Source organism: Apaloderma vittatum, unplaced genomic scaffold (genome assembly GCF_000703405.1).
Source record: "Apaloderma vittatum isolate BGI_N311 unplaced genomic scaffold, ASM70340v1 scaffold15233, whole genome shotgun sequence".
Taxonomy (NCBI): Eukaryota; Metazoa; Chordata; class Aves; order Trogoniformes; family Trogonidae; genus Apaloderma; species Apaloderma vittatum.
Window position 1 is genome coordinate 6231 of NW_009709963.1, and position 25654 is coordinate 31884.

A 25654-nucleotide genomic window follows, 5' to 3' on the forward strand; every position below is an offset into this window, starting at 1 on the left:
ATTCCTGCTCCAGGCACACGCAGGGAGGGACTCTTTCTTGTCTGAGCCAGGAAGAGGATCTGATCCCCATCACTACAAACGTGCGTAACTGAAACCTGCAGCCATGCTGAAACAGATATTATCGGACATGTACATTGATCCTGACCTGCTGGCAGAACTCAGCGAGGAGCAGAAGCAGATCCTCTTCTTCAAGATGAGGCAGGAACAGATCAGACGGTGGGAGGAAAGAGAAGCTGCTGCAGTCAAGGCTCCAGCAAAGAAGTCACTGCCGAGAAAAGGTGAGTCCCTGCCTGCCGGCTGCTTCCCCCTCTGGCACAGATTTGGCCAAGTCAGCTGCTCCCTAGAAATAGGAGGTAACATGTTCTTAGAGTAATTTCTTCTCCCAGGGACATATCACAGTTGTTATTTCCAAACCATAACTAAACTCACCTGCGATGGGGTAGTTTTGGCTAGGCACGCAATGGTTTTACTCCCTGGGCCAGACATTCTGTCCTTGACCAAATTGCTCAACTCCCCTAGCTGGGAAGACTGGGCTTACTTGCCCCCAGGAGATGCATCTTATTAAGTTTCCCACTGAATGACGCCTCTGAATCTGTCTGTAAAATAACCACGGACTTGAACATCTGTCCTGGGGCACCAGGTCTGCAATGGGCGTCCCATGGTGCATTTAGACCTAAAGTCCCCTTGCCAGGGTTACACAGCGTGCCTGCTGCTAGGAAGCACTCTTCTCCCAGCTCTCCCTCATGTGCTCTTTTTGCAGGTAGTTCACACAGTTTGGGGAGGGTAGTGGCATGGAATTAAGGCAAGAAAGGAAACAGTGGTGTCTTCTCTCTTGCCCCCAGACTCAGAAATGCCTCCTTTATTGACCTGGTTTCAGTACTATGAAACGATTTGGAGGTGTGCACTGCATCCTAGCCAAGGTTTTCCCACTTACAGCTGCTTTTGGAGAGGCTCTGCCACCGGCAGCAGTCAGGAGGGCACAGCAGGTGGGACACAGGTCCCGTGCAGAGCCACTAAGCAAACAGCCTTTGCCAAAGAGCTGCTTCTTTTCCAGCCAACGGGAAGTCGGTGACATGGAGGCTCGGTGCTGACAATGATGTCTGGGTCTGGGTGATGGGCGAGCATCCTTCAGATAAATCGTATGCAGCCATCTGTGAAGAGATCCAGGCACAAAGGGCAAAGCGGCTAGCAAGAGAGCAAGGCAATGAGGGCAGGTAAGCACCCTTCAGCTGGTGGGCTCGGTGAGCAGACAGGGAGGAGAAGGCATTTCTAGGGACCCGGAGGCCAGAATCTTCTCTGTGCAGCCTGTGGTTACCGCTGTCACACTCGGCTTGCAGGCAAAAAGCACAGGCAGAGACTGGCTTTCTGCAAGTACGCACAATTCTGGCAGAGACCAGATCCAGCCCAAGGCTTGCCCTGGCTCATCCAGCCTCCTGTGATCTGGCTCCAGCTCACTTCCCTCTGCAGCCCACAGGAAATGCTAACTGTTGTCGCAGCAGGTGGTGCATTTGGATTGCACTGATTCACCAGCGGGTGCTGGCGTACAGCGGGACGACAGTTACTCACTGCGAGTCATTAATTTAATTATTCCAACTACTTGATTTGGAGATATAATAGCTGCCTGCACACATGTCGCTTCATTGCAGCACTGCTCTGCTCATGTGCAACTTCCTCACAGGATGCTCAGCGGGAAGTGTCTTCCTCAGGTTCCCCTCTCTCTTTGCATTTCAGAGAGACTGACTCGTCTGTAATACAGCCTCTACATCCACAACCAGGAGTCTGGAGTGAGACACGTCTTCATGAGAATAAAAACATCACTGTGGAGGAAAAGAAGGAAGGTGGAATAAAAACCACCGCTGCTACAACAGGGAAAAGCCAGGAGCTCATAAAGGTATTTTGCCCCCTTCATATCAGAAACATGTGGTTTGAGATCTAGGAAGTGCAGAAAATCCTGGCTGCTGTAAATAGAAATTTGAAAAAGAAAAAAAAAAGCCAGATAACTAAGGCTTTTACATGCTGTTACATTCTTCCTTAGGACTTGAGAGGTCTGAGTGCTATTCTCAGCTGGGATGCCTCTGGATTCCTTTGCTTCCATTCCCCATGGGTGAAACAAAGGTTGCAATACTTTCCCTCCTGCTCTGTGACTGGTTTGGATGGCTTTTGTGGCAAGACTGGAGAGGCTGTCCCAGGATCTGTACATGCCAAGCCATAGCCCTCAGACAAATCTTGTACTTGTATAAAAGAACAGACAAAGATAATTTTACCAGCATCCTCTGACATGCATATTTTAAGTTCTTTTTTTTTTTCTTCTAAGTTAGTTAGAAAATAGCTTGTGACCATGACAGCACAAGACAATGCCAAATGCAGTAACTACAATGTCTGCTTTGCTGTGGTGTTTCATTATAGAAATATTTTTCTCCAGCCATAAATACATTTCTACTTCTTAACTGGCTGCAAAAAGCCCTTTGTAGAGAACTGATAAAAAAAAGAGTTAAATTAGTTATCGAAGTTGAACAGAAGAAACAAAACACCCTACCAATTCCATGGGAGAAGTCCAATCTCATTCATCAGAGTTTTCATTCAGCCTTTTGCTGCTAAATTGTATGAATGTATATTCCTTTATTACACAGCCACTCCATGTTTCAGTATAAAAAGCACAATAACTGAAGGTTGAGTTTTGGCAAAATACCTCTCCCACTGCTGCCACAATACTGAAGGGAATTTAGAGCGGCTGTCTCCTTTATCAAAAGCCTCTGAGTCACATGAGGGTTTTCTTAACACTGTTTGCTGAAGTTGAGCAACTGTGTAGTAGATTATTTTTTTAAAGGCAGCTATTAGTCACAGCCTACAAAAAAAATACCCCAAACCACCACCACAAAAAAAATCTAACCCGCTTTCAAAGTCTTGTGCATGGAAATAAAGGGAGGTTCTACATTTTGCTGTTGATTTATGTCGTATTACTAGTAATTTTTCCCAGGTATGGGGGGTCTTTTGCTATTTGAAGGAGAAATCCTGACTGAAGACCCCTGTTGCATTTTCTGTGCCTATAGAGGGGCTTTTTCCTACCTCCCTCATTAAAATGCTTTCTCCGAGATATAGTTTAGTGGTCATGGTAGTAGTGGGTTGACAGTTGGATGAGATGATCTTAAAGGTCTTTTCCAACCTTAATGATTCTATGATTCTATCTAGTTCCCATTTAACCTGAGGGATCTGGGCGTTGCATTTTTTCTGCTGCAAGGGATGGGTGGGATGATCTAAGAAAACAAGCTGCTTTTGAAGCTCCTAGTTCCTGTTAAGGAGAGGGAAATTGGAAAGCCCTGTTCATATTAAATATTAGCCAAGCAGTTGATGGAGATAAAACAAAGCATGTCCTTGGTAAGCAGCATAGTACAGTTAACTCATTACTCTCGGTGCCATGGGAGGCAATCTGGGTCCAACTGGGCAGTGGGTGTGTGTTTGCTCAAAGACAAGCCTAACTGTTCGACTTCAAAGGCAGGTCTCAGCTAGTGACTGCTGCCAGGGTAGCTGGACTGGTTTGCAGGGAAGAGCAAACACAAGATAGGCAGCCAGTTGGGACAGTTTGACGAGCAGGGGTTTGCAGCAGCCCAGCCACAGCAGCAAACAAGCACAGGCAGGTAAAGCTGTAGATGGCAAGTTCTGCTAAGGTTTGCTTTAGAGGGAGGGAAGACACTGCTCCCTGTGCAAATCTAGGTGTGCTTGTGACAATCTTGACACCCCTTAATTCTCCTGCTGTGGCATATTAGGCCTCATACGATGAAAAAAACCCCCATAATGTTTGTCAGAGAAGGCTGGAAAAATGTGTTAACATAAATGTCACATCACTGCTTCTGCATGAAACACCTACTGTTCAAAAAAGAGCGATGGTCCTAACGCTGCATTTATTTCTCACTTTGCCCAGAGGGAAACCAGAGATGTTCACCAGATGCTGGCAGACTGCCATGTGAGGAAGCGTGGCTTCCACCAAGTAAGTAGGAATAGAGGTTGCTCCTAATACACGGAGTGGGCCCAGACTTTATCCTAGAGTCCCACTCAACCTCAGAGCCTCATCTGACCCAAGAACCTCCTCACCACTTGGACCAGTTTTATCCAGCATTGCCATGATCCTCACGCAGTGTGACAATTTGGAGAGGACACAAAGCAGACTAGGCTGGCAGACTGGGAAGCAGCTCCTGATGATTTCTGGTAGACTGTTTTCGCTTACTTTGTTTTTCACTTTTTTTTCCCACTTACTTTGTTTTTCACTTACTTTGTTGTCACCTACAGTAAAGACAGAGGGTCTGTATGTTGTTGAAATTAAGGAGATTCAAAATAAAGAATTAAGTTCCCAGTATTTCAGGGCTAGCTAAAAAGCAGGATTAAAACTAGCCCAGGACAAAGCTGAACATGCTGTTCCTTTCACAGATGAAGGAAGCACAGAGGAGAAATTCAGAAGAGACCACCGGCCCCCAGGAGGCGATACCACAGAGCGACCCCAGCTTGGAGAGCCAGAGAACAATGCAGAAATCAGATGAGAATGAGCCCGAATGGCAGGAATCCTGTAAGGTTTTAGAATGACCTTTTCTTCTGGGGCTTGAGAAATCCTAGGACTCTGTGGGGTCTTCTCAGTCCTTTTTTTGCCACAATGTGACTGAATAATTGGTTGGTGGGTGGAGAGTCCTTCCAAGAAATACAAGGCTGCGTTATCAGGAATATTTCTGAGCCCACACAGAATTGAGACTAGAGCTGGGCAGGGAAATGGAAATTTTTTCCTATGAATAATGTATTTAAACAAGCAACAAATAGGAACCTCATGAGTATAGCCAAGATAAGTAATTTTAAACTAGAAGCTGGACTTTGTAGGACTTTGCAGTAGCCGTTGCTCTTGATCATAAGGGTAAGGGGTGACAGGGACTAACTAAAAAGGGCTTCCCTGTCATCCAAATATGATCCCACCTAGGCAGACCACTGCTGCACTGTCTCATGTAATGAATCCAAATGATAGGAAGGAAAATGGTGAACAATATGAGACTTGCAGTAGCATCCATCACTGCTGCCAGATACTTTCTGAAGGAGAACCTGATGGGTTTTTTTATTTTTGCTCAGTTCCTCTCCTGTTGCTCAGTAGATGGCAATGTTATACTACCAATGGTTTCCACTTCAGGTCAGGGGTTTTATTTTTCTTACTGATAAAAAAAACCCTCAACAACTGAAGTTGATTGCAAAGCCAGGGAAAGAACTAGATGGACCAGAGAGCTGGTTACTCCTACAGACTCCAGGATGAGCTGGACCTAGATAATCAAGGCAGTTTTACAGAAAAAAAAACAACTGCAAAACAAACAAGAAAAAAAGAAACAAGAAACAAAACCAAAACCAGTCAAGTTCTCCACTTTCTGTAACAGTTTCAGGAAGACTACCTCCCACCTTCAAAAAACCATCAGCATTTTCAAATCCTTCAAAGGATTGATTTGGGGTCATTTCAGCAGCTTTTATTTCGTAAGCCTTCCCCCCATGAAAGGGACTACAGAAATCTATGTCTGAACCAGAAGTCAACATCTGAAATGAAACCAAGTAGTCTCTAAATACAAAGGGACCTGGTGCCCAGAAAGAACCAAGATTTTTAATCTCTTGAAGGAGTAAAACCTGGACCCTGTTAAGTAGCAGATGCCCCAAAGCCATGGGAAATGGCTTCACAATCGAGTGCATCTTTCACCTTGTGAAATGGGTTATTCTTCCACTTAATCAAGCAGGAAGATGGCCAAAGGGCAGCAAGGTTAAAACTCGCCTGCTTGTTCGTTCCTGTAGGACTCCTTTTCTGTTCCAGTGCGGAAATCCAAGGCAGCAGATGAGAAGAGACGCTCCCTTGCGCGGCAAGCCAGGGATGACTACAGGAGACTTTCACTGCAGGGCATCCACAGAGGGAAGCAGGCAGATATTTCCAAGGGTGCCACAGCAGGAGATCGACGACCACTCCAATATCCTCCTCTCCCCCCAAAGCCTAAAATTCTACCTCCTCCAGTGGCAAACGGAAGAGTGATTAGGTAAGGAAACACCTGCATGGAGGGGAGAAGGGATGAGAATCTTCTGCTCTAGCATGGGATGGTTGGGATGGGAAGGGTTAGCTCTCCTCGCATGGAGGAAACACCCTGCAAGAAAAAATACAGAGCCTAGGCTTTCCGGGGTGTGATGAGACTTATTTGTTCACCCCTAGAGTGTAACTGGTATATTTACTAGACCATCCTAAGCCTAGAATGCATACAGCTCTATGCTAGGTGACTACTGAAAATGATACAATATTGCTGACAGCTGCACAGAGTCTTCTGTTTACGGCTGTTCGTAACATCCTGAACAAAAGGTAATGCCAAGGGCTCATAAGCTGTTATTTGAATTTAATGCACAAACCGTGGTCTTTTCTGGCAGGAAAGAGGGAATCCAGAGGACAGTCTCCAACTCCACTGAAGAGAGCATCATCAAGTGGTTCAAAGAGGAGCAATTCCCGCTCCGAGCTGGCTATCAGAAAACGACGGATACAATAGCGCCTTGGTTCCATGGTGAGTCCTGAGCATTTCTGCCCCAACACAACTTTTTAAAGAGTTGTTTTGGCTGACATGGTTGCTGCCACAGGCTAGTCCCAGGAGCTTTTTGAAGGTGGCTAGGTTCTCCATTTTAAATACCAATGAACTCAGTCTAAATTCTTTTAGCATTATGATAAAAGGCAAGTTAAAGTGTTAGAACAGAGGCCAGATCTTCAAAATACTCTATACCTCTCTGCCACCCCTGCCTCCCTGTACTGGATGCACGATCACCATGGTAACTCTTTGGACCCAGGTGAGAGAGATTTGGGCACACCTCTTCTCACTCATCTGTGGCCCCAGGTCATTCTTCCTGCATCAACCTCACCGTTCCATCCATTTCTAATGGATCATCATGATCCCATCCGTCTCCCTTGCCTTGAAAACTCCTTTGTTCTGTGACTGCAGCAACAAAAGCATTATCCTCTTGTACCTGGGCTTTCAATGCTTGCCAGGCTTTCTGACAGGACCTATGATCACTGTCTGCACAGCCCTGCTACACTGGCATCAACATACAACACACTGCAATGCCATTCTCTCTCATAACAGAAAATGTTCTTTTGAGCCCTGAACATTTATCAGTCATAATCGCCTGAGTCTGGAGCAGTTAATATTAAGCACAGTTAGCACATGGCCGTGATCTGTTACTAGCAATGGCAGCACTCTTCTTCTGGGCTAATGGGCAACAAAGCAATGCAAGGGATAGAAGTGCCATGGATGGGTTTTACCAGAGGGGTAATAAAGATTTCCTGTGAGAGCTGTTCTATCCAGTCCCGCACAAATGCTTTTCTCCCTTCAGGTCTGTGGTTTGGTTTTGAACAGGTATCCTAGCCTCTAAGAAAGCAGAGGAGCTTCTGAATAAAGGAGTACCAGGGAGCTTTCTGGTCCGGGTCAGTGAGAAAATTAAAGGCTATGTGCTGTCCTATCGGTCTGTGGAAGGATGCAAACACTTCCTCATTGATGCCTCCAGTGATTCCTACAGCTTCCTTGGAGTGGACCAGCTACAACATTCAACGCTGGCTGACCTCGTAGACTACCACAAGGTGAATTTCCAGAAATATTTTCATTAACTGTTTGTTTAATTGCCTCAGGGCAACTTCAAACTAAGAAAGAATAGGTACAGTTGTTTTAAAGTAGGTAACTAGACTCACTTTAGCCACCGTTGGGTATCCTGTTTGCTGCCCCAGAAGGGTAAGCCAGCCTGATGGCTACATCTCAGGTTACCTAACACATCTCGAACATCTTAGACCTGACTCATCCTCCTCAAGTGCACAGAACACCGTGCACATGGCGCTCAAGTTACTTACACACTATTTAGTAGGAATGCTGATAAGGTAAGAGGTGACAGCATACTCATGCAGACTGCTTTTTTTACCCTCTATTCTCTCCATGGTTGTGGGGTCCTGGCAAGTTCGGTAAGCAGAAAATCCTGCTTGCCTCCAGCTTCAGCAGAAAAGAGAACAAGCATCTTTATAATCTCAAAACAGGCAAGGTGTGATACTGAGCAAAAGTAAAAAATAGGTGAGAGGGAAGAAAGTTGGCAGGTTCTTGCAACAGTAACAGCAGTGTTTACTAGCACTAACTGCAGTTACATGGGCTGCAAGGAGGGCTGGATGGATTGTTCATTTTCTTACTGTAAGATCTGCCCAGGGGCAGGATGATCATTTTGCCTAAAGGTTCATTTAAAATCCATATTTCTTTTAAGTGCGTACCCTAATGCAGACACGGCTAAACAAAACTGGACATGAGGAAAATATCTATATTCACTTGCTATGTGGAGCTCTACCTGGGCTCCCTGAACTTTCTTCTGGCATGGGTTTCACAGTTCAGGCTGAAATTGTAGAAAGCAGGTGCTGTATGGCTATTGATACCAGACACAGACGATTTAAAGCTTAGCTGTGCATATCTATATTAAAGATAGAGCCATGCCCACAGTCTGGGTGAACCCAATCTGCTGAAGTGCTCTGGGTCACTGGGCGACCTCAGAAGAAGACAAGTTCCCACCATGTATCTGCTGCTAGGGTGGGGAATGAGGTGGGAACCAAAGACTGCGCTACCAGGGAATTCCCCTGTTATAATAGGGCTTGTCTGAGCTCACTCCAGGATCCACCCTTGTCCGTCCCACGAAAGCAGCCAGGACTGCAGTCCACAACCAACCCATCCTGCTTACCTGCATGCTGCACAGCCCTGGCTCCAGCACTTTCTAGGCAGGGCAGTGTTTCACACCACAGAAGCTGTGGTTGCCTGCGAGTTGAGAACAGCTCTTTGTGAGAGCAGCCAGCATCGTGTCACCGGGTTACTGCACCAAGCAGACGTTCTTTTATGAAGACAGAGGACAGCCACGTGGGTTTTTCCCGGAGTTCCCCAGGGCACTGAGTTGTATTACACAGCGAGATGAACAAATCCACACCATAACAGAGGCAGGGAGACCACTGTCGACTGTGTGATGTTGTGATAGGTAGGGTCTGTTTGAAAGATGGTGTTTAATCATATCCTATATCAACAGGATGAACCCATCACTTCCTTGGGGAAGGAGCTGTTGCTTTACCCGTGTGGCCAAGAGGACCAAGAACCAGATTACATCTCTCTCTTTGTATGAACCTCCCGGTTTCGCTGTGCAGCCCCATCCTTTTATTCCCAAAGACTGAACTTCAAACTAGAGCTGCTGATGCTTACCTGAAACAATTGCCATAAGTGCCTCTATATTACATCCCTCACAACCAAGCAGTGGGGGGATAAGTACTGTTGTGAGCTTTAAAGGATGCATCAGCCCAGAAAGCTGCAAAGCACCTGGACGTATCTGGCAAAATGGAGTGAGTGAGGTGATGAAGTAATCAGCTGAACAGGGAGATGCTGCCACTTATTTTCAGTGGGTTTTTGCAGACTTCCTGGGGGACTTCTGTATTCTAGCTGCCCTTTGTCCTTGATCACAAGGTTGTGTAACAGCTAGGAAATAGATTAGTTGAATGAGATCATACCTTACTGATGGCACAAAACAACTTGGAGAGGTGAATCAGTCTTGATATAGTAATTTGCATAATGTGAAGCTTAATCCTGTAAAACACTGTGCCCTTGGAATCAAGGGTGTTCAAGACAAACATCCAAACAAACCCTTGGTGCCTTTCAGTGAAAGGTGTTCTCTGTGAAGGGAGATTTTAATGAAAAAGTGTATTTTTTTAAACTCCTTTAGCCTCTGAATGCAAATGCTTACCCTTTTAACCTGTATTTAAATCCCAAACTGACATTTCTGCGTAGAAAGGGATTAACCTTTGAAAGGGAAAGAAGAAGGCATACAGGGATTTGTACAAAAGACTAGTATTTGCACAGAACCTTAAAAATGTAAGAAGCAGCGCCTGTATCAGTATTAGTACAGTTTACATAAGAGTGTTTTCCAGTAAAGAATGCTATTTTCCAAAATGGAGCTATTTATTGCAAGTTGTGTCCAGATTACTGAGATGCATCCAGTGTAAACTTTAACATAGAATTTGTTCTTTCCACATAATGTTTTCTCTTCGGATCTGTTACACTGCTCTTTAAATAGATAATTCAGAATATTGAGGGAAAGGCTGGACAGAATCACGTAACAATCCTCATACAGATTCATGTTGTTGCACGTGATAAACTGTACAGCTGACAGTTGTAGTGCACATCTGCCAACGTATTTTAGAGAAGTGATCCTCACATGGTGAACAAAAGTCAATCTTGTTTCGGTTGTTTACCTATTCCCTTCTTCCTGTTGGATCAGGGCTACTTTGCTTGAGTTGTATATCGATCTGCATTTTGCAGAATACAAATTAAAAGAAATAGTCGTAATCCTCTGGTCTTAAAATTTACAACTATGCTGATAGGTGGTTTCTATACAAGGGAAGAGGGGATAACTGCACTCCAGTTACAGCAGGTTTAAATTGCTAGAGATAAAGCCTTAATGTAAGGTGAGATTCTGAAAGTAACAACACTCTAGCAGGGCAAATGACTTAAGGAGCTTCTTGAGCATTATATCACAGGTATCAAAGAGGTATTTTCCAACATAATCTGCATCAATTCTGAGAGGGGTGCTAGATTATTTGTAGGGAGAAAAATAATCCCTCCTTGCTTCTTCATGAGCTGTTTCTTTTGAAATACAAAGCCAAAATGAAAGGTCATTCAGAGATCCTAGTGAAAAGTTAGCATCTGTTCTCATATGAAGAGCAAGCCATAGCCGTTGGCTGGATGGAGACAAATCACAAAGTGTTTTGTATACATATGGACTGGTAAAGACAGGGGACAAAGTCTCCTTTAAAAAGTCAATCTGAGAGGCAGGGTGTTAACCTGCAGAAATAAAGTGCAGGTTGAACTTGCATGGAGACAGCAGGACATGTTCAATTTTAGCTCTAAGTTCTGTATTGGAACTCCTCAAGGTTTTACCTACTGAGCAATGGACCAGTACCTTCACATACCTTTAAGTACTTATTTGCAAATGTTGGCTCAGAAGAGCTGAGTGAAAGCCATTATCAGTGTTCACATCTATCCTGAGTGCTTGAGAAGCACGTTTTAAAAAACTCCCAGCTTCACTTGACTGCTGTGAGGGAAGAAACCTGAAGTTTTATACCTACACATTTAGATTACTGCATGGACTGTGAAGGCAGCACCCTTGCCAGAACAGATGCCCTCAACAGGGAACTGCTTGAGAGAGTCCATCACAGAGCCACAAAGACGATTAAGGGAGTGGAACATCTCCCTTATGAGGAAAGGCTGAAGGAGCTGGGTCTCTTCAGCTTGGAGGAAGACTGAGGGGTGACCTCATTAATGTTTATAAATTTGTAAGAGTTGAGTGTCAGGATGATGGAGCCAGGCTCTTTTCAGCAATGTCCAATGACAGGACAAGGGGTAATGGGAACAAGCTGGAACATAGGAGGTTCCACAAAAATATTAGAAAAAACTTTTTCACCGTGAGAGTAACAGAGCCCTGGCACAGGCTGCCCAGGGAGGTTGTGGAGTCTCCTTCTCTGGAAGTGTTAAAACCGTCCTGGATGCGTTCCTGTGTGACCTACTGTAGGTGATCCTGCTCTGGCAGGGGGGTAGGACTAGATGATCTTTCAAGGTCCCTTCCACCCCCTAACATTCTGTGGTTCTGTGATTCTATTGCTCTGAAATCTAGTTACCATGAAAGTCTGTAGAGCAAGGATGAAAGGCTGACTTTCAGCAAAAAAAAATGGCTCATCTTGGGGAGATGTTCTGTGGAATCTTTCTTTCTTCAAGGGATGTTGGGCAAGGATTACAAGGGTAGTCGCATTTGAATTGCTAGCTGGAGAGATCATGGCACCTGGAAGGATATGGCAATTCGTTTTGTCTCATGCCTTCCTGCCTTTAGCCAGAGTGTGTAAAAGTCATCAAAAATTATAGCAAGGAGTCTCCATATGGCCTCCCCCATCTACACAGTGTGATCTCTAGTCCCTCCTCAACCAAGATTCAGTCAGTTGCCATTCTGAGAGACATCACAAGTTGCTTCTGGGACAAGGAAGGTAGAGAGATGCCTGGCAAAAGCTATAGTTCTGTTGGCTGCTCTCTTTGGATTTCATCTTTTTCTAACTGCTCTGGAAGACCTGTTACAGCTTCACTTGTCTCACAGAAACACAGCAAGCAGCAGCTTTGCTTTCTCATGTGGTTCCTCACCTTTCATATCAGTGCAGTCTTCACCCTTAAGAGAACCCTGCCAAACTTCTGCTGAGATTAGACTCTCCAGCACATCACTGATGTGGCCAATGACTGTGGGCTGGCTCTCTCCATCATTGATTCAACCTGACCTCTTGCCAAACTGACTTCCACAGCCAAGGAACAGGAACTGCGTACACAACATTATTCCTCTCATGAGGAACAATATCTCTGTGGGAAAGGATGTGCAAGAGAATTACAAAGGTGCCCTTTAAAAATGTAACTTGTGAAACTCAGACAGCAGCCGGATGACACGCTTGCTAAGGTACCCAGAGTAACAAAGTGTTGAATTTACAGGTGACCAGTGCTTAGAATTAGATACTGATAGGGGTTTGAAGGGACCTCTGGAGATCATCTGGTCTGGCCCTGCTCTACAAGTGTGGCCAACCTCAAAGTTACATTAAGTTGCTTCGGGCTTAGGAAACCTAAGGGAAGATAACAAAAAACCATAATGCAAATAGTTAAGGCTAGGCTGGAGACAGGTTATGATGATGAAATTTTCATAACATACATCCCACTTATATATATATTTCATAATATGTATTCAAATTCAGGTTAAGTGGATTGTAGAAACAACTATTTCCTTGGAGCAGTTCAGTAACCCCAGCTCTCATATGCATTCAACAAGCCATGCCTTTCTCCTCATACTGCATAATATTTGCAAATATCATCAAAACAAAGCCTTTTATAAACAATTTATCATGTATCCTGGGAACAAAAAAGTTCTCTGGAGGACCCACTTGGGTTATTGCTGAAGATTATATGGTAAGTGATGTATTTGAGGGTTGGGTTTTTTAAGCATGCAGTTTCCATTCTTTTTGTATTTTTGCAATGCTTTGGACATTTGGTGATTTGCAAGGGAAGAGTAATGCAGCTCATTCGCATCCAACAAAAGACAAACACATGTAAACATGTGTCCAGGGAAAAACTGCTTACAGTAGCATGGTCTCTGCAGATTCTACTTGCAATGCTTTCAAAAGAGGTTCAAAAACACTCTTCCTACTGCACAGTGGTGCCACAAATAGTGGTTTATTCATTGTTCAGTTCTATCTTGCATATTTCTTCACCCAGCTTTTATAAGCCAAAAAACCAAATTAGAATCTGTCTTCAGGCTGCCTTGAATTAATCTGAAGCTATAAAACAAAGAGACACAGCATTTAGGCAAGCAAGCGGGATTTTCAAGCCCATGAAGTTTTTGTTGGCTAGTATATATTAAAATGATAAACAGCAGTCAGCATTAAAAGAAAATGCTTTATGAGAGCAGTAACTCATGATTTCAAAAAAATCTAAGAAGGAGACTAATTTTTAGGATGCACCTACAATTATCATAAGAGAATTTGCAGGGTCCAATAATCCATCACAAAAATTTATTTTGTTAATTACAAAAAGCTTGCTATGCCCTGGGCAAGATTCTGCATTTGGTTTAGAAGGAATACTTTGGTATAAAGTCAGAAAATGTTCATCAATTTTGGTATGCAACATTCAGAGTTTAAAGCCTCCTGCTAAGTCAGTACTACAAGTTCGTATGTATTTCTTTTTCTTCAGCATGGTAAAGCTTCCAGCACCCAGCTAGTGTAGAAAAAACACTTTACTTATCTGAACCCAGTTCCCATTCACAGGAAACACAAGTCTGCAGAGCATTTTCCAAGTGTTGGAAGGCTGTACTGTTTTCTAGTAAGGCTAGAATTAGAAAACCTGAAGTATGACAAAATAATTCCCAGGTAAAACCAACTTCATTTAAAAATAAATCTTGAGATACTTACAGTATTCTCAAGCAGAAATACACCATCTGATTCATGTGATACAGACATGGCTCATTGCTTTTGGTTCACTGTCCACAGAAGAGAACAAACACCACCCTCCAGCATTTTTGAAACATCACACTTGACCAGCAGGGCTTGCTTTTTATGAATTTTAGAAAGCACTTTCTGAGATGCCTCTTGTCTCCGAATGAACCCAGAATACCCTGTTAGTGCACTCCTGCTGTCCCCACTGCCAAAGTCCCTTAAGGGAAAAAGATTTTTGGTCACTCCAGCTTAACCATCCTTAACAATCAGATGTCCTTCTCAGAGCAGGAGCTCTGTACTTATTCAAAAATAGCCTCTTTTAGATATGTCAGGCTAGATGTAGAAAATAACTCATTATTATTGGCCCATCAAAGGGTCAGTCCTTTAAATAACTGTACACATCTTGCAAACACTTACATGGAAGAGCACATCCATTTGTTATTGTGAATAACGCACTGGCATTTATGTAATGTTCATTGTTCCCAAGACCTTGAATCTCATCAAGTGTTCAAGTCACCCCCAGAAGCAAGAGCTGAACAGTCAGGCTAATGGGAGTACTTAAAAGCTGTATTAGAAAATAAAAATAAAAAACCCAACAAACAGAAGAACAGACGACAAGTGCTTTGCCTCATCTTCTTTTGCTGCCATCCTGCTGGAATCTCCGTCTCCTTTCAGTCACATCTTGTCTTTTCTTGCTATCAATTGTTTCCAAAACACCCTGTAGTCCAATTCAGAGGCTTTTTGCCTCCCTTTCTGGCTTCATGTCTTCTTACTGCTAAGTTTCTGTCTGTGCAGGTGTGTCTCAATCTCTTGCTTGAAAACAAGCATCCCAAGCTGGCCATGAGACGCCTCGTTCATGGCCTTGGACTGCATGCACATTTTGTACTGCTCTGGCGTCAGCTCATCCAGGCATTGCTTTTCGTGCCACAGATGGAAGAGACCCCTGACAGGCGTTCGGATCACGATAAGGTTGCTGTGAAGGTATTTGCGGTACAGATGTACATCTTCACCACCCCAGCCTTTAATGTCCAGATCAAAGCCACCTGACACAAACAAAATCCAAAATAAAACTAGAAGTATATACTAGCAAACTCGATTCTATTAATTAATAATAGCACTACAGCTGTTCTCTGGCTCCAGTCATCCCTTTAAAACAGCCATACTTTCTGCCTCCATCAAAGTGTGCAAATTTTTTAGCTTCGAATCTTTCACTATTAGACAAAATTGCTTTATTTGTAGCGAGTAGCACTTAGAGTCTGGTAACCTCTATGGCACCTAGGTATAGTCTGTATGTCTAACCAGAGCACTGCTGCAAATTAAAGGCAGAGACACACTGGCCAAGGAAAGGGAACCTGATCAGTTTTCTGTATTTCAGTAAAAATGGCAGATGTGTTGGAGTGTATTTTTCTTACCTATGTTGATAAAATCAGATCTGTACTGGCAAGTCATCCCAAATCCAAAGTCTCTCCAAAATCCAGTTTCTTTTTTAATAACCTGCATGGAGGGAAAGGAGTGTTTATATGGGAGCAAAAATACTTCCAGTGTGAGCAGCAGACAGGTGGTCAGAATATGGTCAGAAATAGGAGCAACTGCCTTCTGCCCTTTTTTTCCTTCCCCATATAAGTCTATTGCTGATCCTGAAGCAGTTTTTGTAGATATTTATTGCATATTTCTGCCCCAAAAAAAACCAGCCGCGTCATTATCTTTCACAGATAAACCCCGTGATCCATAACAATCAGGTTTTGCTCCACTCCGACTGTTGTAGATCGAGTGGAGCAATATCACATCACACTCTGGAGTTTGCTTCTTTGCAGGCAAAACATCCTCCAAAATCATTAGTTTCTGTGGGATTCAAATCTGACATAGAAATGTCCTGGTAAACCAGGAAAGCCAGACTTTGCTGTAGAGCAGATGGTGGCATCTGGATTGTCAACCACAAGAGCTCAGGAAGCAAACAGTCGTTCTAATCTGATCGCATAACTGACAGCTTATTGATTACCCTAATTTTGACAAAAATCAGGAAAGTGGTAAGTATAGTTTCCCATTACAGAACTATTACTAAATCCAGCCATAATTGAAGTCCAGAAGCGTTAGGTGGTAGGTATACATACATCCCGCAAAAGCCTTTGTAATAACGAATGGGCAGTCTACGTTACTGAGATGGACCATGAAAACATGTATTAGAGGTAGAAAATCAGGGCAGTGAGAAACCATGGCTATCATTTTCAAAAGCAGATAGCCAAGTATAAATCCCTAAGGTCATAATTCACATGTGTGACTGATCTAACCCAATCTGGTCAGACATCCAAGAGTTTAAAGGGACTGGGACAGGTATTTAAAACCTCCAAGCAAGTCAGCAGTACTTCCCACTCTCAAAGGTCTCCCCCTTAGCAGCTATTTCTGAAAATTTTGTCTTCACTTGCAACAAAATTACAGAAAATGAGGAAATAGAATTTCCACTTCTGGATTTACAAATCCAGCATTTCCTTTACCAAAAAATCGTCTTCTGAAATAGTCTTTCCTGATTTCTCATTCATGTCTCCTCTTTTTGCTCATAACCCTTGTCACTTCAATGGGTTTTTTTTTAAAACTGCTCATGCTGCTATCTCTTCTCATTTCTCCTTTGCTTGAAAAAGTCAAGCCACTGCAGAAGTCAATTAAAAGGAAACGAGATTGTGTCTGTCAGGTCTGCACTGTAACAAGAAATCTCCATAATGATGCCCTTACAGTAAGCCACTTGTGTGCATTAGCATTATTATTTCCCATTAGTGCAAGTGGCTGCTGCACAAATCAAATTCTTTCAAAGATATCTGAAGGCTTTTTTTTTTTTTTTTTTTTCTCTGCAGCTCGAGTGCCAGGACAGAGAGCTAACACTGTCTTGTTTTAGTGGCACAGACCTGGCCTCATGCCTGGGAACTAATGTGGGCTGAATATATAAAAATCTACATAAAAATTAAATTGGCAGTACTTCCTTAAATCAAGAAGCTTTTCTGACATAAGTATCACATTTTACGATTCAAATATTAGCTATATATTTGCACAATCCTGACAACATTCTTTGTAGAATTTATGCTAGCTTGAGAGATAGACTCTATTTCATTGCCTCAGCACAATGTTTACAAGCCTGAGGATCCCTGACAGGCTCTCATCAGAGAGAAAAGAACAAATGTGAATGCCATGGTATTATCAGAAGTTTCCTCTGAGAAAAAACATCGAAAAGGATTTTCCAGACTCTTCAGTAAAAGGCTTTCTGACTACCTGATGGATAATACAGGGAGAAGTAGACAAAAAGAAAATATGTTAAAATATCTTGCATGAACTTTTCAAATTCTCTTTCTTCATTTTTCTAAAGGAGTTGCATGAGGTGGGGGTAGTGATGACAGAAAACTGGAGTCAGACTCCGTGTGACCTTCTGCAGCTCTAACTGCTGGGCTCACAACATCCCTAATTCTTACCTACCCAGAACAACAGCAGAAGCTGGGGTGCTCCGGAGACAGTGTCCAGCCTGGGACAGGATGAGCCCTGACAGGTGCAGTGCCCAGCAGTAAGAGGGGCAGCTGTGGCAGGCTGGGACTTGACCCAGACAAACCAAATGAAGCTGCGTAGCTGGCTTATGCTTCAACTTGAAAATTAAGCCGCTTCCCAGCAGAGGACTGCTGACCAGTCAGGATGGGTTCATAAAGGGCAGGTCCGGCTTAACAAATCTGTTCTTCTATGACGAGGAGACCCATTTAGTGGATGAGGGAAAGGCTGTATCATTTAGCTGGACTTCAGTAAAGCCTTCAATACTGTTCCCCACAGCATTCTCCTGAAAAAAAAATGGCTGCCCAAGGCTTGGATGGGTGTATGCCCTGCTGGGTCAAACACTGGCTGGATGGCCAGGCCCAGAGAGTGGTGGTGATCCAGTTGCTGGCTGGTCACAAGTGATGTTCCCCAGGGCTCAGTGTAGGGGCCACTTCTGTTTAATATCTTTATCAATGATCTTGATGAGGAGATTGAGAGCACTAAATTTGCAGATGACACCAAATTAGGGGAGATATGCTTGAGGGTAGGAAGGCTCTGCAGAAGGACCTGAACAGGCTGGATTGATGGGCTGAGACCAATCATAGGAAGTTCGTAGTAGGAGGTTCAAGAAGGCCAAATGCCAGGTCCTGCACCTGAGCCACAAAAACCCCAGGCAATGATACAGGCTTGAGGAAGAGCAGCTGGAAAGCTGCCCAATGAAAAAGGACCTGGGGGTGTTGGTCAACAGCCGGCTGAACATGAGCGAGCAATGTGCCCGGGTGGGCAAGAAGGTCAAGAGCATCCAAGAGCTTATATCATAAATAGTGTGTCCAGCAGGACTAGGAAAGTAATTGTTCCCCTGTACTTGGCACTGGTGAGGCCGCACCTTGAATACTGTGTTCAGTTTTGGGCTCCTCCCTACAAGAAAGACATTGAGATGCTGGAATGTGTCCAAAGAAAGGCAATAAACTGGTGAGGGCTCTGGAGCCACACGTCTTACGAGGAGCGGTTGAGGGAACTGCAGTTGCTCAGCCTGGAGAAAAGGAGGCTGAGGGGAGACCTTATCAGTCTCTATAACTACTTGAAAGCAGGTTGTAGAGAGGTGGATGTTGGTTGCTTCTCACAAGCTACAGACGATAGGACAGGAGGAAATGGCTTCAAGTTATGCCATGGGAGGTTTAGGTTAGACATTAGGAAAACTTCTACACTGAAAGGGTTATGAAAGCCTGGAACAGGCTTCCCAAGGAAGTGGTTGAATTGCCATCCTTGGATGTGTTTAAGAGTTGTCTAGATATGGTGCTCAGGAACATTGTTTAGAAGTGGACCTGGTAGAGTTAGATAACAATTGGACTTGGTGATCTTAAAGGTCTTTTCCAACCAAAACAATTCTATGATTCTATGACTTACTGACTCTGGAAAGAAGCAAGAGTGAAGGGTGTACATAGGTGTACAAAGGGTCACCCCTTTATCTTCAAGACAGCACAATGCAAGGGCGCAAGAGAAAGGAGAATGGCACCCACAGCAATGCCAACCAATGGCTCTGCCATTAGCCTTCTTGTGAACCTCTCATCGGTGTGCTCTGCTTCTTCCTCACAACAAGGAGACTCACTCAGGTTTAGCTACATGTTTTAATCATATGCCTTATGGCAGTGTTTTTAAAAATAATGCTTTGTTCTCACACCAAAGATAAGCAGACAAGATGGAAATCAGGGAGTTATGCTGTGTTATATCAGTGCCAGATTAAAGCTAGAAGGGACAACTCCAAGCATGCCATTTGACTCTGAGACAACATGTGACACTTCAGAAATACATTGTCTGCTCACAGGCAGTTTAATCATGAACTGCAGGATGGGAAAAGCCACTGTAGGTGTTCTAGTAAGTGAGAATAACTGTGACAGCCACTGGAATTCTGTTTTCACTGACTCATCTAAGGATATTTATGCTTTTACAATTGTCAAATCTTCAAGATGCAAGCAAAGAAACTATTCAGCGCAAGGAGGAAATGAGAGCAAGATCAGGGGCTGTCACACCAAGACAGCACACCAGGAACTGTTCACTAATTAGAAAATTTCTTCTGGCAGAAATGCAGACACAGTTTAAATTCTTAGGTTCCATTTATAAAACACCAGACAAGGGTTAAAATAAATAGTGCCAGGATATTTCCCTGTTTAACTTAACTCACAGTAAAGTGACCATTGCAGTTAATTTTGTCTGTGTGGCAGTGACTGAACACAGAATAGGGAAATACTACTCGAGAGCACATGCGCCCTTAAAAAATGCTTTGTCCAAATAAAATCAGGCATTCAGAGAAGCATGCACTTACCAGCTGCTGTTCTAAAGATGGGATGGAATCATGGTGTCCATAAATTATACTGGGGTTATACTGGCTGAAGAGAACAGGATAAAACACTTTCTTCCCTGGAAATGACAATGGGTTATTATTTTTTTTTTAAGCTGTATAAAACACACTTCTCTCTCTTACAAGATTCTGTCCATGCCAGATGAAATACAGTGTCACACAGGTTTTGGACTGTGCCTATGTTTTTTGCATGAGAATGTGAATGTGAGGATACAATTAACAAAAAGATTGTATTCCAGAAAGCACAGGTGCTGAAGGCAAAAAATTCAATCAGAGTGGGAGCAAGAGTGTTATAACCTTTCAAAAGCCAACCAACAATGGAATTTTTGTATGTGTCTTTATTAGTTCTCTATGAGTTTCAAGAATGATTTACAGCAGCCTCATTACCAATTCAAAGACAAAAGTACTCTGGTGAAGGCTGTTACACAACAGGTAAAAAGCTGTTGAAAGACCATACACTTTGTGAGTAGCAGTACCTGGCTGTGTGTTCAGTCTACAGGAGTTCAGGAATTCAGCTGTGAAGTATATGTCCACATCGCAAAAAAAGAGAACAACATTGTTTCCTTTCCAAAATCGAGCACCAATGTCTAATCCTTTGCCCCTGGAAAATTCTTCATTCAGCTGGATGAAAGTAAAGTTCTTGAAGTTGGCTGACCTAGGAGAAGGAAAATATTCAGCAACTGACCCTGCCTTTCCATCTCTTAACACAAATGCAGGCAGAAATCCCATATGAAACAATTAACGCAGCAACCTGTAGCATCATAATTCTAAGAGCACTTTGAGGGACAGCACACATCAGATGTTCAGATATCCTCTTTGAGCCTTGAGAAGATTTCCACTACGTTAACATTCAGAGCTTGACCTGTGAACTCCTCTGCTAGCATTCCTGTCACAGACATTCTATGTGAAGACCTCGCAAAATCCCACAAGGCTTATACGGACAAAGAAATAACTTTAGTTGGCAAATATAAAACACCGGTGGTCATATTACTCCATCTATACCAGAGTCTTGTTCCCACATGGAGATGATAACAAAAGGCTACACTACCACCTGATCTTGACAAACACAACTATGAAACAAACACAATAGGCCAAACCTGGCCAAAAGCATCTAGTTCCTGTGTGCACCTGCTTTTGGAAGTCAACATTCAGCCCTAACAGTTAAAGCCACTTTCAGAACCACTGAAGAGTTTATTAGTGTGGGGAGTGGAGTTGCACTGAGGTAAATTCAGTGAAATCTGCTGCTCTGTGGTTCTAAAAATCAACATCACAAAACCACAGATATGGGACTGTCAGGGTAACACCGTTTATATCTGATACAAAGGAAAGCAACCATTCTCCCCAGTGCAGTTTAAAACTTTTTGGCACACCTACGAGCTGGGACAGCTATCTAAGTCTCCAATTCATGGCATGATTGCTGTGTGAACAGAACACATCAGGTACTTACTTGGAGGTATTTTCAAGTATGGATTTGACTTCATTCATCTGTTCTTTTCCAAAGTAAACTACAGTGAGGTGAATTCTCCCATCAATTTCCCTAGAGAACAGAGACAGATTTGTGACTTACCCCAGAAGTTAGCTTGCTTCCATAACCTACACCCACTGGGGAAGGCAGAGCAGGGTGGACCTTGGAAATCTTTCCCTGAGGGAACAATTCATTGGCAGAGATCCTTGACATGACAAAGAGGCTCCTTGTCTCTGTCAGATGGGACATAAAACTATCTTTAAGGCAGATTGGGAAAAAATTCTCAAAGTGGTGTTTGTTTTATTAATAGCAGAACATTTTTAAAACAGGCCGTCCAGCCCAGGAAGAACAATCAGGCAGGCAATAACTCCAGCACTTTGGAGAATATGAGAAGAGGGGTTTTAAAGAAGCTATACATACCGAACCTCTTAACCTTGCTTTTTTTCCTAAACACATATTCCTGAGCTCAGTTCTTTGGCATTTTGTAAAGAAACATTTACTAAAATCTAAGTGTCAACCAGAGATAAGGGTAGGACCAATATGAACTAATGCTAGACATCATGCCTCACTTGCACAAAGTTTAGTCGGCAATAGTTCATCTGTAATCAGCAGAGAGATCAGCATGACCAGAGGGTGATTTCTCTCATCTTAGAACAAGCATCTATCAGAGGGCTAATTTAGACAAGGAGCCTATTTTTAGATGGCTGTAATTAGGCAAAACAAATCCCATTGTAAGAGTCAGTATCTGCAGCTAAGACAGTCTTTTCTGGACAGCTATTTAAAGCTACATCTCAATTAAATTCTCCCTCCAAACATCATCTCTGTGCTGAAAAATAAGTTTAAAAGTAAATATCCTGAAAGCCAAGACACATTTCTTTCTTGTCTCTTACTGCCTTCATCTTTTCTCTAATAGGGCCTGGCAAAGGGAGCACTAATTCCCTTTTTTCTTAGAAATATTAATTTGCAACTAATGGCATGCAATTCTCATATTGCTACAGTCGTGTGTGCCCCAGCATAAGAGACTGAGACACATAAGACAGGTACATGCAAAACCCCGATGGGTGAAATGTAGTTGCTTTTACTGCTAGTCACAATGCATTAAGCAGCCAAATACTCTTCAGTCTCTATAATTCCAAAAACGACTTCTCAGTGGCACAATTAAATTTTAAATAAAAGTAGAATGATTTTTACTGAGTGCGACCTTGATACCTCCTGAAATTGCATCTTACTTTCCAAGTAATAAAAAGCAAAGGCAGCACTGGAATGGAAACCCACCTGAAATTCTGCATGAACTGTCGAAATTTGCTGGCTCTCTTGGCCAGTGGCACAATGACATTAATAAGTGTATCACCTATATTAACATTTTCATTTTTCACTTTCATTACAGGACCGAATGGCCGGAATAAAACAATCTTCTTGAACTGATGTTTTACATCTCCTTTGAAAGTCAGCTCATACAAGGTGCCTTTGTCTTTTTCTGTTCGGTAGATCCCTGCGTGAAAACAAAAGAGAGGAGATTCTAGATTAAAACTGGTCTCCTAGGGGGAAAAATGGATGCAGTCTTCATGTGTTACACCTCAGGTGAAAAGGCAGCAGAGGCATGAGATACTGACTTTGAAACCAGCACGCAATCCACCATCATTTGGAGGAGGCCGTTACTTTGGCAGGGACACAACTCTGAGTTGCAGGAGCTATTTGGTATTCTCACAGGCACATTCCTAGGCTTGGCTGAGTTACAAACCCCTGAAGGTTACCAATTGCTCACACTCAGTAGAACCCAGCAGACATACTGTTCTTATTTTTCAGACTGCTCTGGTTGCACGCCACAGGCGGACATGGTAACGGTGATGCGGAGAGACTGCAAAAGCCAGCCTGCCTGCCTCTCTGCAATATGAATGATTAGGCCGTCTCCCATAAAAGCAATTTCGTGATGAGCACATTCATTTCCTCCCTTCTGGGAGGTTTTCTGGAAAGTCCTTTAATAAAACTATGCAACCAGGCATCCAGCAGCCATCAGCTTCACCTACTGCCAATCCAGACAACATTCTCCCTTTACTCAACTCTCAAGAGACTTTTATTTTCCTTGTGGCAAGGATTCCCACTCCTGGGTGAGTAATGATCTGCAAGGATAACACTGGAGTTTGTTAGAGGCTAGACCCAGGACACAATCCTGGAGAGTGCTTTAGACAGTGTCCAAGGATACTTAATTCATACAAGCATGTACTTACTTCCTGTATGGAATTAACTTTCAGCACCCTTGAGGGGTGAAATTGGTCCCGTGTTGAAAGGCTGGCATGAACTATAAATGTATTGTTTGTGCCCCACTGAAATACTGATACCTTAAATGAAATGAAGTTGGCAAAAAGGCTGTAGATTTTGCCCACTCTAAATGACACTACAGTGCATACTGAAATAAAGCTTTTACATAGAGCTGTTAAGTTTAAGAAGGAATAACGAAATCCTAATTCTAACTACTTGTTAAGCCACTGTAAATATCCTAACAACTTCATTAGCAGGAGAATATAATTGCATTGCTTTCCATCTCTTGCAGAAACTCAAGATACAAGTAAAACATGTCTGTAAGAAAACTCCACTTGACTTGTTTCGTCTTTTTTTTCTCCTCAAATAATGTGGTTTTTTGTTGTTAAAATCTTAGTCATTCCCTGACGTGTAACATTATTGTGCATTTGACCCGTAGACTATTCACTCTGTCTGTATTTCTTTTCAAGATCTGGGTCGAAGGTTTCCTTGAACAGCAAAGTGACATAAGCTTTTTATCTTTTATTGTAGTTTTTATACTGATATGTCCAGAACATCCAAAAGATTAACGAGATGTGATTTTACCTAGCCACAGTTCTGTGGACTGTCTTATCTTCACTATCATTGTGAAGTGTTTTCTTTTTAATGAACACTTCAGCTGGTTAATACTATATGCATATTTACTGATCTGCTATTCACTTAATGTTTTAATTTTAACACAAGCTGATTAAACAAATGCTCCAATCCTCCCTCCAGTACAGATGAATCTAGTGAGATAGCAGCTCCATCATTCTTTTACTGCTAATCTTTTAAAATTGTACCCTTAAAGCCCCCCTAGCTTTTTCTATATAGTCTGCCCAAGGTGCAGGCCACGAACTACATCTGCTATTGAACTTGAACCTGTACTTGAGATTACAACCACCACTTCCCCAGAGATATGTACTACAATTTTGGAATAAAGGAAGCTTTGCCAAATAAGCAAGAAGCACCTTAAAGCAGAATGCACTTTGTGACCCAAAAGGTCCCTCCTAGTGCTATACATACATCAACAGATGCTGCTTCTAACTCTGCAGTTTTGATCTTGTTCAGAATAAAGCTAGAAACAAGCAACTTAGGTGAAGGCAAGGTTCTCTCACAAAAGATGGTAACCAAAGAATTTATAATCCGAACATTTTGTCTTGAAGAAAACTATATGCAAGTTTAATGCATGTAATTAAATGCATGTAATTAGATTCTTGATGCACATCTAAACCATTTGTTTTCATTTTTAAAGCATCTTCTCTCCTTTTCTAAGTATCTTCTTTTTTGAAACAGACAACAAAGGGATTTGCCCAAGGTCAGGCAGTGAGCCTTGGAAATGAGCCTGAATGTCTTGAGTCACTCTGGGGACTCATCCAGCAAAACATCTTGCCTTTCACAAGATTTTTCCATTTCTGAAGGCACTACTTCATTTGTGCCATGAAGACTTCTTATGTGATCCAGAAAGATGCATCAAACAGCCTCAATTCCAAGAGATGATGTACAAGGAGGGTAAAAAAAAATAGTCTCAAAAAAGTAATGTTTCAGAATATGCACCGTTCCTTTCAGAGCCATGGAGAAAAGTCAAAGCCTTTGGAAATCCAGTGTTAAAAAGCGAACAGGAGCTGTGGGTCAAAGACTGGCCATAAATGAAGGAAAAGGACAACCAAGAAGCAAAAAAAGACCTGAGCTGAAAGGATTACTAAAGAGCAGTAAATGTCCCATTTTCGGCACAGCAATTCTCAGGACTCTCTAAAGAAATGGAGAACACTTGACCTCTATTCAGTAGGGCAGGCAAACAAGTTTCAGAGGTCTGCATGGAATGATATCATACATGATAACCAGCAAAGAGCCACGCAACCTTAACAAAATGCTGTTGAGTGGATGACAGCCACGTACTTCTGGTAGGAAAACTTATGATACAGCATATTTAAAAGTGCCATGGCAAAGTATTTCTGAAACAATTCAGGGATTTTCTTAAGCTGTTCCTGTTGGGAAAGAG

The 25654-nt window shown here is 42.8% G+C and overlaps 2 protein-coding genes across 2 annotated transcripts in view; one reads left to right on the forward strand and one right to left on the reverse strand.

The window, feature by feature from the left end:
- Nucleotides 1–103: 103 nt before the first annotated feature.
- SH2D4A (SH2 domain containing 4A) lies at nucleotides 104–9273 on the forward strand. The gene is made up of 9 exons (XM_009867135.1): nucleotides 104–278; nucleotides 1055–1214; nucleotides 1732–1891; nucleotides 3920–3985; nucleotides 4423–4558; nucleotides 5822–6038; nucleotides 6418–6548; nucleotides 7392–7612; nucleotides 9076–9273. The coding sequence occupies exons 1-9, from the start codon at nucleotides 104–106 to the stop codon at nucleotides 9166–9168; spliced, it is 1359 nt and encodes a 452-aa protein (XP_009865437.1). The 3' UTR covers nucleotides 9169–9273.
- Nucleotides 9274–14797: 5524 nt separating this feature from the next.
- CSGALNACT1 (chondroitin sulfate N-acetylgalactosaminyltransferase 1) overlaps nucleotides 14798–25654 on the reverse strand; it is a 15165-nt gene continuing 4308 nt past the window's right edge. Inside the window, exons 2-7 of the mRNA XM_009867136.1 lie at nucleotides 22651–22867; nucleotides 21358–21447; nucleotides 20387–20565; nucleotides 19875–19969; nucleotides 15460–15541; nucleotides 14798–15090 (exon numbers count right to left, since the gene is read on the reverse strand). Coding sequence (XP_009865438.1) covers nucleotides 14807–15090; nucleotides 15460–15541; nucleotides 19875–19969; nucleotides 20387–20565; nucleotides 21358–21447; nucleotides 22651–22867 — 947 coding nt within the window. The 3' untranslated portion in view covers nucleotides 14798–14806. The remainder of the gene's footprint in view (nucleotides 15091–15459; nucleotides 15542–19874; nucleotides 19970–20386; nucleotides 20566–21357; nucleotides 21448–22650; nucleotides 22868–25654) is intronic.

Excerpts from the sequence above, each read along its gene's own strand:
- SH2D4A (XM_009867135.1), top strand. The coding sequence starts at position 104 with ATGCTGAAACAGATATTATCGGACATGTACATTGATCCTGACCTGCTG. Across the intron at positions 1,892-3,919 it reads AAAGCCAGGAGCTCATAAAG|AGGGAAACCAGAGATGTTCA; the intron begins GTATTTTGCCCC and ends CACTTTGCCCAG. Across the intron at positions 6,039-6,417 it reads GCAAACGGAAGAGTGATTAG|GAAAGAGGGAATCCAGAGGA; the intron begins GTAAGGAAACAC and ends CTTTTCTGGCAG.